General features: G+C 39.2%; 1 protein-coding gene across 1 annotated transcript in view; it reads right to left on the bottom strand.

The window, feature by feature from the left end:
* The window catches only part of Grxcr1 (glutaredoxin and cysteine rich domain containing 1), a 115,038-nt gene extending 99,116 nt beyond the window's left edge, over positions 1–15,922 (bottom strand). The window contains exon 1 of the mRNA XM_028882219.1: positions 15,471–15,922. Coding sequence (XP_028738052.1) covers positions 15,471–15,872 — 402 coding nt within the window. The 5' untranslated portion in view covers positions 15,873–15,922. The remainder of the gene's footprint in view (positions 1–15,470) is intronic.
* Positions 15,923–17,391: the final 1,469 nt, after the last annotated feature.

Genomic DNA, 17,391 nt, shown 5'->3' with positions numbered 1-17,391 from the left:
GATTCCACTAACACGTACCTTTCTGCTCATACTGATGTCTTCAGTAACTTATTTTTTGTGCAATACCCTTGTTTTGTTTTCTGAACACTTTTTTCCATCCTTTATATGGACAGGCTTTAAAATTTCCAAATGTTTGCTCTGTTTTTATTTTAATCATAAATAATGCTTTTAAATAACTCCTTTACTCTCTTAGCTCCCTGTAGTCAGAAGAAATCAAACGCACAGTTCATCGAGGGTTTACCACCTAGAGGTATTTCTCCTGCAGGATGTCTTAGCTCATCATTCTCAAGTTCTGTGTCCGTAGAGACCTCAGGAATGTCACAGTTCAGGAAGCTCCTTGATGCTTCATACAAGAGTGGGGTTGTGCCTAGTTCTCAATGACATGGCCCCTATTTCCATCTGAGACACCATGAGAATGGCTATAACTGTCCCTCATTCTATTAGTGCCCTGATCACAGCCACTTTAGTAATCTCAGAAAAGTCCCAGACTTTCCAAGCATTTTTATTCTTCTAAGCCTTCACCCAAATGGCCCTTAAAGCTCTGACTACTTATTCCAACATGTATTTTAAATAGTTCTAGCCCTTACCTCTTACCTAATTACAAAACTATTTCACATTTTCAGATATCTAAAAAAAAAAAAAAGCTGATGTTCTCAGGACAAATTTTCTCTCTTATTCCACCACCTGCTGCTATTGTGAATTATTGAAATTGAGTAATTTGCAAAAGAAGGAATTTTATTCTTAGGTTCATGTTTCTGGAAAGTTCAAATTAAGTGGCCATATCTGTTGCAAACTCTGGCACAGCATAACTTGGTGGAAGTTGGAAGGAAAGACTACATGTGTATAAAAGAAGAAATTAGGGCAAACTCTTGTGATAGTTAACCAATTTCTATGATAAAAGAATTTATCCATTTATGAAGGCTCCATCCCATGACTCAAACAACCCTTAATAGGCCTAGCCCATCTTCCAACACTAACACATGGAGAAACTGCATTTCTGACCCATGACATTTAGCTTAGTGATAGCAGTGACACATGATCCTTCAAGGACTGGTGACTCTTACTCTGAACAAAATTTCTGCCACAGCAAGAGTAATGTGTAAGAGTCATTTTTAAATAGCTTGATAAGGGTACTGTGGAATTCCCTGAGCCTGATGTGGACTTTGTCAAAGCTACTGTTACATCATCTGTCCCTCTCCTCCTTCCACATTTTTCTCTTCTTACCCAAATACCATTAATTTAACTCATGAGTCTGAAGATTACTGGGAGTCTGGCTGACCAAGACTGAGCACTACAGGGTTGGCTTCATGCTATAAGTTGAATATAGGTCTTTGTCTCTCTTGAGGTCATGCTTCTGGGACAACTGAGTTTTCCAAACATGTTCTTATCATGGTAGTTGAAGCAACATAGAAAGTATGAGTGTAATCATGCATGTTTACTTTGAGCCTCCAAGTATACCATATCTGTTACTACCTTATCAGCCAACAACCTATATCAAAAGGTTAGAATTGGATTCTGTTCTCAAGTAGCCATGATACACATATGGTAATATAATATCTCTATATAGAAACAAAATAGCACGATCTATTACACAACCTTAATATCCTCTGGACAAAATTACTTTAACATCAGAAAGAGTAGGCAGAATAATAAGTGACAAAATACCCGTATCATAACCTGTAAGTATATTCTTTTACATGACAAAAGGATTTTGTAGACACTAAAAATCCAGACATGTTGGTGTAGTAACTCCAGAGAAAAACAGCTTATAGGAGAAAGGCTAGGTCTATTTTGGCTCATGGTTTCTGTCATCATTACTTATGTTAGCTGCTTCTGGATTCCTGTTGAAGACAACATCATAGGAAGGAACACGTGGCAGTGCAAAATGGCTTAACTCATGGCAGGACAATGAAGGGGAAGACAAGAATGGAGAGGGACAAAATGTATACAAAAGTCAAACCCCCATTGACCTATTCCTCCAAGTATTGGATTTCTTTCTAAAAAAAAAAAAAAAAAGTCAAACCCCCATTGACCTATTCCTCCAAGTACTGGATTTCTTTCTCATAGTACTAACCTATTCATCAACCACACCTTCCTCAACTCCAACTTATGCATTTCTTGTCTTGACAAACTTTAAGTATCTCAAATATTTCTATTCTGCCCTTTTATCATTCTCACTGTAAATCAGACTCTATGCAGCCAGCCATAATCATGACATTACCTGAATGCACTGACATTTTCTCCACCAGACTAGGTAGTCAGTTACCTTTAAATATGACTGGACACAAAGTCTCTGGGCCTGGCCTAAATATAGAATGTTCCTTTACAGTGTAGCATGAATGTTCTAGTCCAGTTCCCAGTAGAGTCTCTGTTCCCATCTGAACATTCTTCACTATTTGTATTCCTACCAGCACGTTGGTCTTCTGAGCTCACCGGTCTTCCATTAAGCTGCACTCACATCATTTGTGGGCTTCTCTCCTCCACATTTCCAAACTTTTCCAAGCTCTTTCTGCAAAGCAACTCCAGTGCTTCTGAACCACCTCACTGAGGATGGTCACAGCGATGACTCTACTTAGCAGTGCTAGTTTATCTGTAAAGGAAGCTTTCTGATGCTGAGGTAAATAATCGCAGGGAAAGACAACTCAAGGAGGAAAAGTTTAATTTGCCTCACGTTTTCAGAGGTTCAATCCACAGTCAGTTGGCTTTGTTGCTTCTCATCCAGTGGTGAGATGAAGCATCATGTCAGAGAGAGTGCAGTAGAGCAGAGTAACTCACCTCATAATGAACAAAGAATAGAAGAAAAGAGCATAGAGGTATTGGACAAACAATAAAGCTGTAAAGCATTCCCCATGACCTACTTCCATAAGGTCCCAGGTCCTTTTGTTTCTACCACTTCCCAGTTCCACCACCAGCTGGAACCATGTCTTGAACATATGAGTTTTGGGGAATTATCCCAGATCCAAATAATAATGATAGGTTGTCTTAGATTATTTCAGTGAACCCAGAGCAATCACAAATGCTTATATGGGGCAAAGAAGAAAAGTCAGAGAAGGTATACTAATGGAGGCAAAAGTGAGACTTGTCCCGGGCTAAGAGCCAAGAAATGTGGGCAGCCTGTGGAAGCTGGAAAATAATAGTAATGTATTCTTAGATCTTCAGAGGGATTGTTGTGCCAAAAACCTTGATTTAATACTGTAACACTCAGTCTTTTGATGACCATAATTATAAAGTAATACGTCTGCATTGTTTTAAGCCTCAAAACTAATGGCAATCCATTTCAGCAGCAACAGAAGACTAACATATTAAAGTGAGTAGTAATCATGATCCACCCTGTATTAAGCATAGATGCCATAAGCCTCAATTCTTACATAATCAGCTTGTTTGATCTGAGTGGCAATGTTACAGCTTCTATGGGGGGCAGTGTCATAAGTCTTGGATCAATGAAAACATACATGAATAAATGGAACAGGTTGAAAGGAATCCAGAAAAACCTTCATTACAGGGGAGGTAGTCACTTCTTCCAGATGCCACGCAAGCACAGTGCTGATAGCTGTCTAAGGAAAGTACTCCCTAGACGCCCATGAGGACAAATGAACCTGGTTCCATTCTATCAGTGGTATGCAAATAAGATCGGATGCTCGGTGTCATGGTCTGGTACTGGGACTCTCCATGCTGCTGTAGCTTTAAGCCATGAGGTCACTCCTGTCAATCTCTGGACCCCTCAACTTCCCCTGCAACTGCAGCCCATCTTGATCTTCTCCTTGTTCTACCTAAGATGACCATCATTTGTTCCCACCAGTCTAGTGCTCAGACTCTCTAGCTGCCCCTTCTCTTTTCCTAGAAATTATCCGGGGTGAATTCAGACACTGACTTTCACTGTTCTATTCCTCTTGTGGACCAATAAACTTCTATAGGCTTTCCATGTAGAGAAATTATAGACTTGCTGGGTGGTGGTGGCAGCGGCGGCGCACGCCTTTAATCCCAGGACTCAGGAGTCAGAGGCAGGAGGATCTCTGGGTTCCAGGCCAGCCTGGTCTATAGAGTGAGTTCCAGGATAGCCAGAGATGCACAGAGAAACCCTGTATTGAAGCAAAAAAAAGAAAAGAAAGAAAGAAGAGAGAGAGGAAGAAAGAAAGAAAGAAGGAAGGAAGGAAAGAAGGAAGGAAGGAGGAAGGAAAGAAAGAAAGAAAGCGTTACAGCCCATGAATTTTATAAAGAGGAAAAGATCAACTTAATTTTTTCACAATTCCAACTTCTTGCTTAGAAATTGATAAGATATTGAATACTGCTGTTGTTTATTAAATTTGTAGGAAAGTTACAAGAAAAATTATAATCTATTTCTCTCCCAAGGAAATGTTATAAGGTAAATTTGTCAGAAGTCAGGTAAAATAATGATTATTGAGAAAATAAACTTGAGAAAAGAGACCTCAAATTATTAGTGTGTTTGTGCACATGAATAAACTTCTCTTAAAATTTTCTGTATGATATTTTATTTAGTTCACAATTTTGTAAATGTCCTCTAGGCAATAATGACTCAGGCATTGGCATATTTATATAAGTATATAATTTTATAGACTAAAATGCTTATATTGCTGTTGTACACATTTGAAATATATCAGAAACTCCGTCAGCATGAGCAAGCCACCAAAGAGAGGCTGTCTGGCTCTGCTGTCCCAATGCTTTCTTAAAGTCTAGAATCATATGTCCAGTCTTCCAGCTCACTGATTCTTCCTTCAGCCTTATCAAGTCTTCTGTTGAAACCTGTTGTTGAATGCGCCAGTTCACTTATTGTATGCTTCATCTCTAGAATTTTTATTTTGAAATGATTAACTTTTATTTCTCTGTCAAACATATCATGTTGTTCATGAATGATTTCCCGAATTTCACTTAGTTTTTTGTCTGTATTTTCTTGTAATTCTCTCAACTTCTTTAAAAGAATAATTCTGAATTCTTTGTCCGTCATTTCATAGATTTCCTTTTCATCTTGGTCCATTTCTAGAGCTTTCTTGGTGTCTTTCGACGGTGCTGTGTTTCTCTGGTTTTTCATCATCCGGGTGTCCTTATGTTGATGCCTGCATATCTGATGAGACAATGGCCTCTTTGAACCTTTGTTGGCGTTCTTTGGTGGCACTACATCTTTACTAATTCTAGTCTGGGATTCTGGATGGGCCGGCTGGTGGCAACCCAGACATTGAAATTTTCCAATCAGAGGAGAAAAAGAAAAAAGAATGAAAAGGAATGAAAGCTTAAATGATTTGTAGTAAAGCATCTAAAGAGCAAAAGGACAAGTCGTTAGCTTCAAAAGGGATGAGAGACAGGAACAGAAAATTTACTTATAGAAATAACAGCATGAAACTTTCCAAACCTGCAGAAAGATATGAATACCAGGGCTCAAAAAAGTCAAAAGGCACCAGTTACATTTAATCAAAATAAAATCACCAGAAGCATATTCCGATCAAACTATCAATGTTCAGAATCAAGAAAGGATTCTGAAAGCAGCAACATAAAGAAGAAAATCCCGTACAAGGAACCGCCTATGAATCAAACATCTCAGCAGAAACATTACAGGGCATGAGGGGTGGGACTACACACTCAAAGTTCTGAATGGAGGCCTGCCAACCAAGAGCACTATGGTCAGAAACGATGCCATTCAGATATAAATGAGGAACAAAGACTTTCTCAGACACACAACTGAGGGTGCTCATTGCTAAGTTTGTCTTGTAAGGAATGCTAGGGACGGTAGTAAATGTAAACATTGAGTCAAACTTAGAATGCTCTAATCTGTATACTAATATGAAATTTAAAAAGCAAAATTATTAAAGAAAAGGGGGGTCACACAAGCATGAGGTTGTATGTTCCACCCCAGCACCTATTCAATGGGTCAGTCATGGTGGTTTACACTTTTAATGCCCCAACTGGAGGGGCAAAGGCAGGTGGATCTCTGGACCTCATGGCCAGCCCGAATAGCCAAATAAGTGAAGCCCTGGTTCCGGTGAGAGGTTCTGTCTCAATATAAACAAGATGGACAGCACCTGAGGGAATACCTTGGCCTCCACATGGCATACATGAGCACCTGCAAATACGTGCACATGCACACACATACCCGAAAAAGAAAAAAAAATGTAACTACAATGATTCATTAAGGAATATACAATATAAAGAGTTATATATTATACATAATATCAAAAACTTAATGGGGAAGAAGCAGGAGAATGAAAGTGTGGAATGTTGTTATGACCACAGTTAAGTTGCTATCAGATTAAAATGTCTGTTGTAATTACAGAGTTTTGTAAATACCATAGTAATCACAAGGTAAAAACCTATAATGATACACTAAAAACAGAAAAGCAATGAATAAAAACATACTACTCGAGGAAAAACCATGTGACCACAAAGAAGGCATAAACCAAGTCAGAACAGTGACCAAATGACAGTGGTATTTTTCTGTCTGTCAATAATTACTTTGGGTATAAATGGGTTAAATTCTGCAATTAAAAGACATGCAATCGGTGCGTGGATTAAAAAACAAAAACCAAGACTCAACCAATTGGAATGTAAATGAAACATTTTTCCTGTAAAAAAAAATATATATATGTGTCATCACACCAGGTGGTGGTGGTGCACGCCTTTAATCCCAGCACTCGGGACACAGAGCCAGGTGGATCTCTGTAGTGGGTAGCCATTCCAGCTTGGTTCTGGAAGTTTCAACCCCCATTAAGACTCTGGCAACTGTCACGCCTACGAGGCGGGGCGAGGGGAGGCGTCTGGGGACCTGAGAGCTGGATGGGCCAGCGCTCTCTCTGGGCGCTCTCTCGGTGCCGGAACGCTGACCGGTGGAGATTGACTGTGCAGAGCTCCGGAGAACACCGCTGGACTGCATTACACCTTCCCCAGACCCTGCGACCTACCCATTACTTAATTTGTGAGTTACGCCATTAAATAAATATCCTTTTAACTACGTGGAGTGGCCAAAATAATTTCTCCAATATCTGGCACCCAACGTGGGGCACGAACCCACGACCCTGAGATTAAGAGTCTCATGCTCTACCGACTGAGCTAGCCGGGCTGTGTGATATTGGAGAAATTATTTTGGCCACTCCACGTAGTTAAAAGGATATTTATTTAATGGCGTAACTCACAAATTAAGTAATGGGTAGGTCGCAGGGTCTGGGGAAGGTGTAACGCAGTCCAGCGGTGTTCTCCAGAGCTCTGCACAGTCAATCTCCACCGGTCAGCATTCCGGCACCGAGAGAGCGCCCAGAGAGAGCGCTGGCCCATCCAGGTCTCAGGTCCCCAGGCGCCTCCCCTCGCCCCGCCTCCCTCGTAGGCGTGACAGTTGCCAGAGTCTCAATGGGGGTTGGAACTTCCAGAACCAAGCTGGAATGGCTACCCACTACAGATCTCTGTGAGTTCGAAGCCATCCTGGTCTACAGAGTGAGATCCAGGACAGGCACCAAAACTACACAGAGAAACCCTCTTTCAGGGGAAAAAATGTCATCTGAAAGTAAGAGGATGAAAAAAATATTCCATGCAAATGGAGACCAATAGACAGCATGAGGAGCTATATTTTCATCAGATAAAGTAGACTTTATGCCACCAAGAACTGTAAAAAGATATCACCAAAGTTACTGCACCCAGAGGTCAGCTTAACAAGATAACAACTATAAATGCATATACACCCCAAACCTGAGACCTGGAAGCATACAGCAAGTGCTAATGTATATGAAGGAAGAGTTAGGCCACATTAAATGGCAGTAGGAAACTTCACTATCTCATCTTCTATGATGGACAGATTACAGATTGTCCAGACAAAAAATTATCAAGGAAACATACTTAAACTATACCCTTGACAAAACAGACCTGATAGACATTTACAGAGCATTCTATTCAATAGCTATAGAATACACACCCTCAACTACATGCACATAAAACATACCCCAGGCAAAGAGTTATCTACACACCTGTTTTATTACAGCACTAGTCAACTAGTCACAAGAGCTAAAACATGTAACCAACCTAAGTCACCATTAGTGAATAAATAAATATGAAAATGTGGCATAAAGATAACAGAATACTATTCCACCCTAAAAAGTGGAAATTTACAACAATGTTGATAGCCTTTCAGGTTACCTGAAATTAAGCTAAATATGCATATAAATACAACATGATCTCGTATATGACATATAGAATGCTGACCTTCCAGAGAGCAGAATAGTGGTTATCAGACATTTGAGTGACTAGCAAGAACTGAGGAATGTGGAGCTGTTGGCCAATGAATGCATAACTACAATTACATAAGAGGAATATGCTTAAATGGAAATAGTGGGCAGGTCACTAGAAAGTGGACAAGAAATTTCCTACAGCACTGGAAAATTTGGAGAAAGGAAACACAGGAAGGAGGGGAGAGAAATGAAGATCAATGCTTACAGATTTTCTGTTTGGATGATGAAAATCATTCTTAAATAGTCAATAAATGACAAATGCTCCTGTGGGGACCATTATGGAGTTAGGGAGAAACCTGGTGCTGGGGAAATTCCCAGGAATCCATAAGGATGACCCCAGCTAAGACTCCAAGTAATAGTGGAGAGGGTCCCTGAACAGGCCTTCTCCTGTAATCAGATTAATGACTACCCTAATTCTCATCATAGAGCTTTCATCCAGTGACTGGTGGAAGCAGGTGCAGAGATCCAGAGCTAAGCACTAGGTGGAGTTCCCAGAGTCCAGTCGAAGAGAGGGGGAAGGGATTATATGAGCAAAGGGGTCATGATCATGATGGGAAAACCCACAGAGAGAGCTGATGTGAGCTAGTTGGAGCTCACTGTCTCTGGACTGACAGCAGGGGAACCTGCATGGGACTGAACTAGGCCCTCTGAATGTGGGTGACAGCTGTGTGGCTTGGGCAGTTTGTGAGGCCCCTGGCAGTGGAACCAGAATTTATCCCTAGTACATGAACTGTTTTTTTTAGAGCCCATTCCCTATGGAGAAATACCTTGCTCAGCCTCAATACAGGGAGGATGGGCTTGGTCCTGCCTCAATTTGATATGGCAGACTTTGTAGACTCCCCATGGAAGGCTTTACCCCCTCTGAGGAATGGATGATAAAGAGGTGGGGAGAAAGGAAGGGAAGCAGAACTGTGGTTGGTATGTAAAATGGAAAAAAAAAACTTTTAAATAAAGAAATTAAAAATAAAACAAAAAATAAATGTACAGTTTAGTAAATTCACTAAAAGCATCTGATGGTACACTTTAAATGGGTAAATAAAATAATATATGATTTATGTTTCAATAAAGATTATTACAAAAAATATGATTTGAGAAGACATGAGCTAGTTTCCTTAATTACGTGGTTACTTTGTGTGCTATTTGTAAGAGCTTATTGATGGTTACAAGTCATCTTGCTGAGGATGTGCTCTCTCGGGAGTCTGACTTCAGACAGATTCCTAAGGTTGAGGTCATGTAACCAAAATCAAAGTTACAAAGTTAAAATGTCATAACAATAGAAGAGTCTCACAAAGCAAGGAGAGTGGGCGATATCAATAGAGCTAAAGATTTCGACAAAATATATAGAAATTGGAAAAATAAGTGCTAATTATCTGAAGATGTGTAGGATCAGAATTGAAAGTCCTAGGTTACACAGATTAACCTACAGTCCTTAGTCTAAAAAGTCAGAGCTAAACTAGAAAGAAAAAGAAAGAAAAACACAAGAGAAAGGAAGACCAAATGGAATGATGATCTACTAACAGAAAATTAAAGGGAGAATAACATATTCAAGAAACTAAGAATGAGTACAGAAAATATTATGTCAAAAAAAAAAAAAAACACAGAGAATCCTTTGGAGAAGGGAAGCAAAATCAAATTCATAGGTAATTCTTTCAGAACCTGCTTTGGACCATCATCTACAATACTGACTACTCAGGGCAGGCCCTCTGCTTCTTGATAAGTATGCAATGGGTGCCTACATTAGTGAAGAGAACCATGACAGAAAGAAGAGATGGAGCAAGCTAGCAACAGCCCTATGTGCAGACTCCAGCTCCACCCTAGATAGGAAACCTTCAAATGAGATGGAACAGAGGGGAACAACCATTAAGTGGATTTTACTTAATTCACTAACATTTTTCAAAAGGTATGTGTGTGTGTGAGATAATAATTCTTAAAAAATTATTCTCAAGAGAGATGCAACAATGATAATTCTCTTGTTTCTTTCATAGAATTTCAATTACAACTAAGAATAATTAAGATGCTTACTGAGGTTCTGCCCAGTGTCTAATGTTATCAAGAGTAAAGAAATGTTAATCATGGGACTATAAGGTCTATCAGCCTGTAATTCTTTAATTAATATATCAGCAGTGCCAACTCATTTTGGAAGCTCTGTTTTTCCTGGTTTGGGGACAAAAAATCAAGAGTGTTTTTAGTGAAGTTGTCTACAATATTTGAGATCGTATCAGATGTCTTAAGGTTCATGCCTCATTCCTGATAACTAGAAAGGCAGTACATCCTCGCAAATTGTAACAATTTTTCTGAACAAATGACATTTTAAATTCTACAAATTAATTTTTTCTCATACAGAAAAAGGACTTCTACAATAACTAAATTGTAAATACCAATGCTATTTTTTAATATTCCTGTGAGGAATAAATATGTCAGTACATACATGTACTGCCCAGTGTTGAGGAGTTAATCAGTGTTAAGTATGATTGCTGTTGCTTTTACTGAATGATTCAAGTAAGCCACCAAGGCCACAGCCTCATCAAGAGTATGCCATGGAATAATAGTGTATTACCAGATCTATATTCCATGAACCAGAGATGGATAAAAGTACTTCCAGAAAGTCCTGTGACTGTCATCCATTCTAACTCAGTGGACAGGTCTGAGAATCAAGCTTTCTTAAGGCAAATCTTTGCATTCTTGTGTCAACTTAATCAATTAGAAACGATGGCTTTCGGCTTTTTGGAGCCTAGTGCCTATGATGAGACACTTTGCACAGCCTTGGTGCAGAAAGGAGGGGTTTGGACCTGCCTCAGCTGAATGTACCAGGCTCTGCTGACTCCCCATGGGAGACCTTGCCTTGGAAGAGGTGGGGATGGGGGTGAGTTGGGGGGGAAGACTGGGGGACGGGAGGAGGGAGGATAGGGGAATCTGTGGTTGATATGTAAAATGAATAGAAAATCTCTTAATAAAAAAATTATTTAAAAAAATTAACTTGTGTTTTTCAAGAATAAAAAAAAAAGAAATGATGGCTTTGATCAGTTTTAAGATACTGTTAAAACTGAGTAAATGCTATTTCTTCAGACCTTCCCTAGATGAAAACCAAACATTAAACAAATAATAAGATCTAAAACTTCACAAATGATGAAATTTTAAAAAGATTAGATTATATCATAACATGATATATTTAGTCTTATAAATTATATATAATGTGTATATTTGTATTCATCAGTATTCAATTTTAAAAGGTAAATTTGGGTATTTTTATATTGATATTATACTTTTAAAAGAAGAAAAATATAAGAATTCATATATTATTTAGCTTTGAACCATGTACTTGATCTACAACACTAAAAATATGCATTATCAAAAAGTATGGATTGCATGCATTGTAATAATTTTTAAAAGTTATAATTAAAAAGTAAAAATGATTTTTCTAATTATTACAGGGGACATAACAATAATTTCCTTGCTTCTTTCATCAGATTTTTCAGTAAAAATAATACACAAGAAAGCTCTGTGCATGATACAAATTACTATGCCAACACTTTACCTTTCATCTTGCTTTAAAACATTAAAATGCTTCTACATACAGCTACAATAACAAGAGATATGCATGTATACATACAGACAGAATCTATGTATTCAAGGTCCTTCTTTGAATAATCTTAAACTTGGACAAGGGAATATTAAAACTATGGAAACTGAAATGGTATATTCTACAAGAGTATCCTAACATGGATAAGGTCAAGGAATGATAACCCTCTAAAATACAGACCCATAACCATATATTGGCAAGTCTAAACAACTGTGACTATCTGCATCATGGACCCACACTAAGACACTTTATTCACTGTTGCTGCTAAGAACAAAGAGTACCTCCGTTTCATCCTGCAAACCGGGCCATAAGAGCAGTGCACCATTCAGCACCCTTACAATGTGTTTTGTGCATGATAGCTGACTGGGCGTGGGGGGAGGCGGGAGAGAAGAGGAAAAAGAAGTGGTGTGGGTATTGTAAAATTTTCCAATAATCAGGATTAAATTCACATTACTAGAGAGAAAACTATCTTTAGAGTAGAATTGCTAGTGCTGTAGAGGTTACCCACCTCAGACTGCATTGGTAACACCTGTGGGCCTGTCTCGAGTTAACTAATTGATGAGCTTAGACTTGACTAGGAAACATGGCTCATCTTCAGCTCCAGGAGATCTTCCCAGTAACCCAACCTGATCAGAATCTCACCTCGACGCACGTCTCCTTCATTTTTTCCCATTAAATATTGACAGCAGAGGCAATGGGACGGCCCTTATTTTACCCCAGGGACCCAGGTAAATTTACCTTTTGAACAGCTGCTGAGTTATTTCTAAACTTTGACAGCTGTAAGAATAAACTAAAAAGCTTCTAACAGAAGCAAATTCCAAGCTTTAGTTTGAGAGTTTCTGACCAATGCACATTTCCAGGCAAAAACAAGATTTTAGGTTTCCAGATTTCCACGTTAGTCTCTCTTAAGCATTGTCTTCTTGAGATCTGTGGCAGGGGTCAAACAAAAAACAGCCTCTGCATTTGAAGACCTATAATCCAGACCAGCCGGAGATCCTTGAATGATCCATCTGAGCCCTACTCCCCTGCCAAACCCACCTGGACACCAGGTGACTGATCAGTCTCTTCACTTCCTGTCACTACTACCCATCACCTTGATAAACATTGTGCATCCTCCATTATCTGGTATTCTGTGGTGTCAATTAACAAACACAATAGAAACAAGTTCAGATATGCACTTGAGAGTCAAGTTTCTAAACAAGTACCACCAAGAAGTAAAAATGTTTTAAAGGATCATTTCATCAACTCCTCTCGTACAGCTGAAACCTGCGGGAAGTGGAGCCCATGCTTTAGGCCAGAGGAGTAACCACACAAGGAAGTAACAGAGAGGAAGCCAAGTGTCTCACGTGGACTCTGTATGGTTTTCTCTTTATTTATCACTTCCCCTCGAGTTTCAAATTGAGTGCTTTGAGATTTTATAACCTAAAACAGGAAGAAAGCTCTAACTGTTTCTTCAATCATGGCTCCTCGTTCACTAAGATGGGCTTTATATCAACCAGATATGATATTAACCAGATGTCGGAGAAACTGGTCACTCACTTTTTCCTCCCTGAAATAAATCACTAAATTATGGCGACACCTAGGCAAGTTTGCTGCGTAGCTTGCAGAAGTTATGGAAAATGCAGATCCAAGAAGTCGCACCTGGTAGTGGGAATGGGTGTGATGGAATGATTAGCTTCCACGGTAGGCCTCTATGTGTCTCTGCTGCCTTCTCTACTGGGAGAGACGTATGGAAACCTGTTCATCTCAGTCATCCCAGGACAAGACATAGGGTGCCCTTTAAGATGTGCACGTTCTTTATCAAGTAGCAAGGAGTCAAATCTGTTCTCTACACAATGCCCCCTAGGTTTTTTTGCTCATATTACACAGAGCTACTGTTCTTGCAATGAAGTGAATAGAAGCCCTTTGAGTAGAGCAAATGGCAGGCTCCGTCCAAAGCCACTGCTCCTTTTACCTATCTTTCTCCCTGCAGAGATCAAATAACATTCATTTTATGGTAATGATGATTATGATAAAACTACAGATAACGCCAAAACTTCATAATTACAAATGCTGGTTATTTTAAAGTTTGGGGTAGATGAGATTATCAAAAAAAAAAAAAAAGTTTTGCCGGATTTGTTCTCATAAAGTTGTATACCAAGTTATGCATAGAAAACTAGGCAAGTAAATATTTAAGGTAATTTAGTGGTTAAATTTCGACTTTGAAGTTTCCTTTGTTTCTCGATTATGCATTTGTAGCATTATTGGGATTAAAACAGAGGAAGGAAGCTAGAGCTTCCCTTGTAGGTTTTGGAGTTTATGGTATTTATTTGTAAGTGACAGTGTTCTGCGAATCAAAGTACTAAAACTAAAATAGCAGTTTCACGAACAAACCTTCAACCATAAAGCAGTTCAAATACTAAGAAGCTGAGTTAACCACAGGGAATGCACACATTGCAGATCCAGTTGTCATGCAGAAGCTTGGTCTACAGCTTGACAATAATAATGTTCATAATGAGCAAAACTCATTCCTAGAAGGTGTTCTTTAACCCGGCAGCCGTATCTCTGCAAATTTATGCAAGAACAGTCCCTATCTCGTAAAGCATGATTATCAGTTTCTGATTTTGACTCCCATTCATAATATATTAAATCATTCATGACTAAGTTCTACATATGTAAATAACCACTACTCTTAGCTACTCTTTTTCTTTGGTTAAGATCTAAATTTATTTCTTTAAATTCTCATGCCTTGATCTTTTCACAAACTTCCTTTGAAGTAAAATACATTGGAGTGACATTTGGGTTGAAATCTTTTCTCTCTATCATCCCTGCTTCCTTATAGAATGTAGAAGAACTGAATAGTTTATTGTGAGAGTTCATTTTATTTAAATATTAAAAAATAATAGAAAATATAATTACAATGAAAATGAGTTGCTACCTTAAGCATAGTGATTATAAATACTATTCCTGGGCTGATATTTTTAACAATAACAACAAAACTAATCCTACTAATACCTCCAGGAAATTTGAAACATTTTCCTGAATGTTAGGTCACTGTCAAAGGCATCAGATCTATAACACATACCTATGTTCATGTGCAGAACCGAATACATCTTAAGCTTGTTTACTATGAAGTCTGAATCTCTTTGTATTTTTATAGCTTTTCCAAATACTGCTCTAAAGGTATTATGAACAAATTAATGGAGAAATGGACTGAAAAAAAGTATACCATCCTTGAAAATGGGAGGAAGTCCCATTGGTCTTTATAACTGTACCACTGAACCCATTTATTCCGAACGCGAGCACTCAGCTTTTCTGGTGTAGCTACCAATATATGTAGCAAAGGATGCTGATTTAACAATGATAGACCAGAAAGAAATTGACTTCTAGGTTTTGAAGAAATGCTTTAAACACTCTAGTCTACCATCTTCTTTCTTTGTTAAGAAACAGGGATCCTGGGCTAGTCATCACACATCAGAGAAGATCACTTACATGTCAGAAATGTGGTTATGAGATGGCAATTTAGTTTGCCAAGAACAATGAGCCTATTTTTAATGGGTGGCTATGCACACAGTGTCTTAGATTCCATGAAGTCTGAGGAATAAGATGCTGAATCTACCCTGGAGAACTGAGAGGTAGAGATTGTGAGTGAGGAGCAAAGCTCAGAGCAGGGAAGTGTAATGACTTACCTGTAACACTTTGGTCAAATTGTTAAACAGAGCTTGGCCAGCACTCACTTTGTATTTGACGCCTCTGACTGTACCATTTTTGCTTAAAATGTTGACTCTTCTTGTTCCAAAAGCCTTCTCACTGGCTGTCCTGGCTAATACCAGCAAGCTATCCTGTTCTTTCTCATGTTCGTGGTCTTCTGGTCCAATATGGCCATTCTGCTGTCCCTCAGAGTCTCTTAGTCCATCTATTCCACAGACACTGGCACATTCAGAATCCAGAGAGCCCGGTGGTTGTCCATCTTCGTAGACTTCTTTCAGAACTCTCCCACTGTGAGACGAGGCAATCCGAAACCGGACTTTCCGTGGCCTGTCACTTTCTGCCTTTGTCTCTCTTTTTAGCATGGTCACCTCCACCCACATGAACAGTTTACACCATTATGGACTGCTGTCAGTTCATCCCTTGGCCACAGCAACAGCAGGGCTGAATCCCAGGGACAGTAGCCCTCCAGTGATACTAAGAGCGAAAGAAAAGAGGATGCCCAAGGACATGCAATGTGCCTTGGCTATCAATAATGGATGTGCATGCGTGCTATGGTTACCATTAAACTAAAACCTGCAAAACGATCCCAGCCTTTAAATATTAAACATTCATGGTGGACTCTGACAGAACAAGTGCAAGAAAGTGGCTTGAGATGAGACAGACAGTACGTATGTGGCAAGGACATCATAGGCTTGAATGTCAAAGTAGATGATAGGTGTTGAAATGATCTTAGCAAAAACAACTTTTCAGTTTACTGTCTAGAATAGAGGTCCAAAATAAAACATAAAATCAAATGTGTAGGACACAGGTGCCCCAGTCATCTCTAAGTGCTAGTTACTTCTCCCCCTCTCTCCAGGCAATCTTTCAAAGAGACAGTGAGCGTGCCCCATGCCTGCATACAACCTGTGATGTTCATTCTAATTAAGTAGCTGAGTAGTCTGCAGCACCACTGTGTAAGGCACGTTTTCAGCAGACATCTTCATGCTCTTGGTACTCCACTGAAGGCAAACTTTCACGCTGTGAAAGAAAGAACTTTGGGCTGGATGAACTTCTGCTAGGAGGGAGTGTTCTCTTTAATACAGGGAGGGGTTTGGAAGGAGATGTGGAACAACTAAGGAAGAATGGAAAATCCTCCAAGCCGGCCAGATCAGCAACAGCAATCCAGGTGATGGGCACTGATAGTCTCTCGGGTATAGAGAAGGTCCTCTGCACCTGCTTGGTGTGTTTTCTATCTCTCTGGCAAGCACCCAAGAAGATTTTTAAGCTATAAGATTGTGTTGAAATGTTGCTAGTGAGTATGGTGAGCTACCTGAACACCTAGAAAAGAGGAGAATCAACTAACCCATAGTACATTTTATGGTCAATGTGTAGATGTAATCCTGAATGGTTTTATTAAATAAGAAACACAGAGCCAGATGCAGAGTTAAAAGCCCAAGAGGTCAGAGCAGCAGCCAAGAGCTAAGACCAAGATGTCTTCTTATCTATTTCCTATGTGTCTGTCTTTTTATTGACTTTCTGTTCTGCCTTCTCATTGATTGTAAACCCGACCACATGACCTCCTCGTCACTGCCTGTCTATACAGACCTCCAGGTCTCTATGGTTGGTATTGAGATTAAAGGCATGCGTCTCCATGCTGGTGGTGTCCTTGAACACACAGAGATCTGCCTATCATGTGATCAGGATAAAGGGCATGTGCTACCACTGCCAGACTTCTGCTAAATGTTTTATTAGCTCTGACCCCCAGTCACTTTTATTTATTAACATACAAATAAAATCACATTTCAGCACAAATAAAATATCACCATATCAATGTTTATGTTTTAATCTAAGATCTTTATATATGATTTTTCAAAATTCAGAAAATACTCAATAATTGAAGACAAAAGTCTCACTAGACAC

The sequence above is a fragment of the Peromyscus leucopus genome, chromosome 10 (assembly GCF_004664715.2).
Source record: "Peromyscus leucopus breed LL Stock chromosome 10, UCI_PerLeu_2.1, whole genome shotgun sequence".
Lineage (NCBI taxonomy): Eukaryota > Metazoa > Chordata > Mammalia > Rodentia > Cricetidae > Peromyscus > Peromyscus leucopus.
The sequence above is the reverse complement of the archived record's forward strand: the minus strand, read 5'-3'. Positions and strand labels throughout refer to the sequence as shown.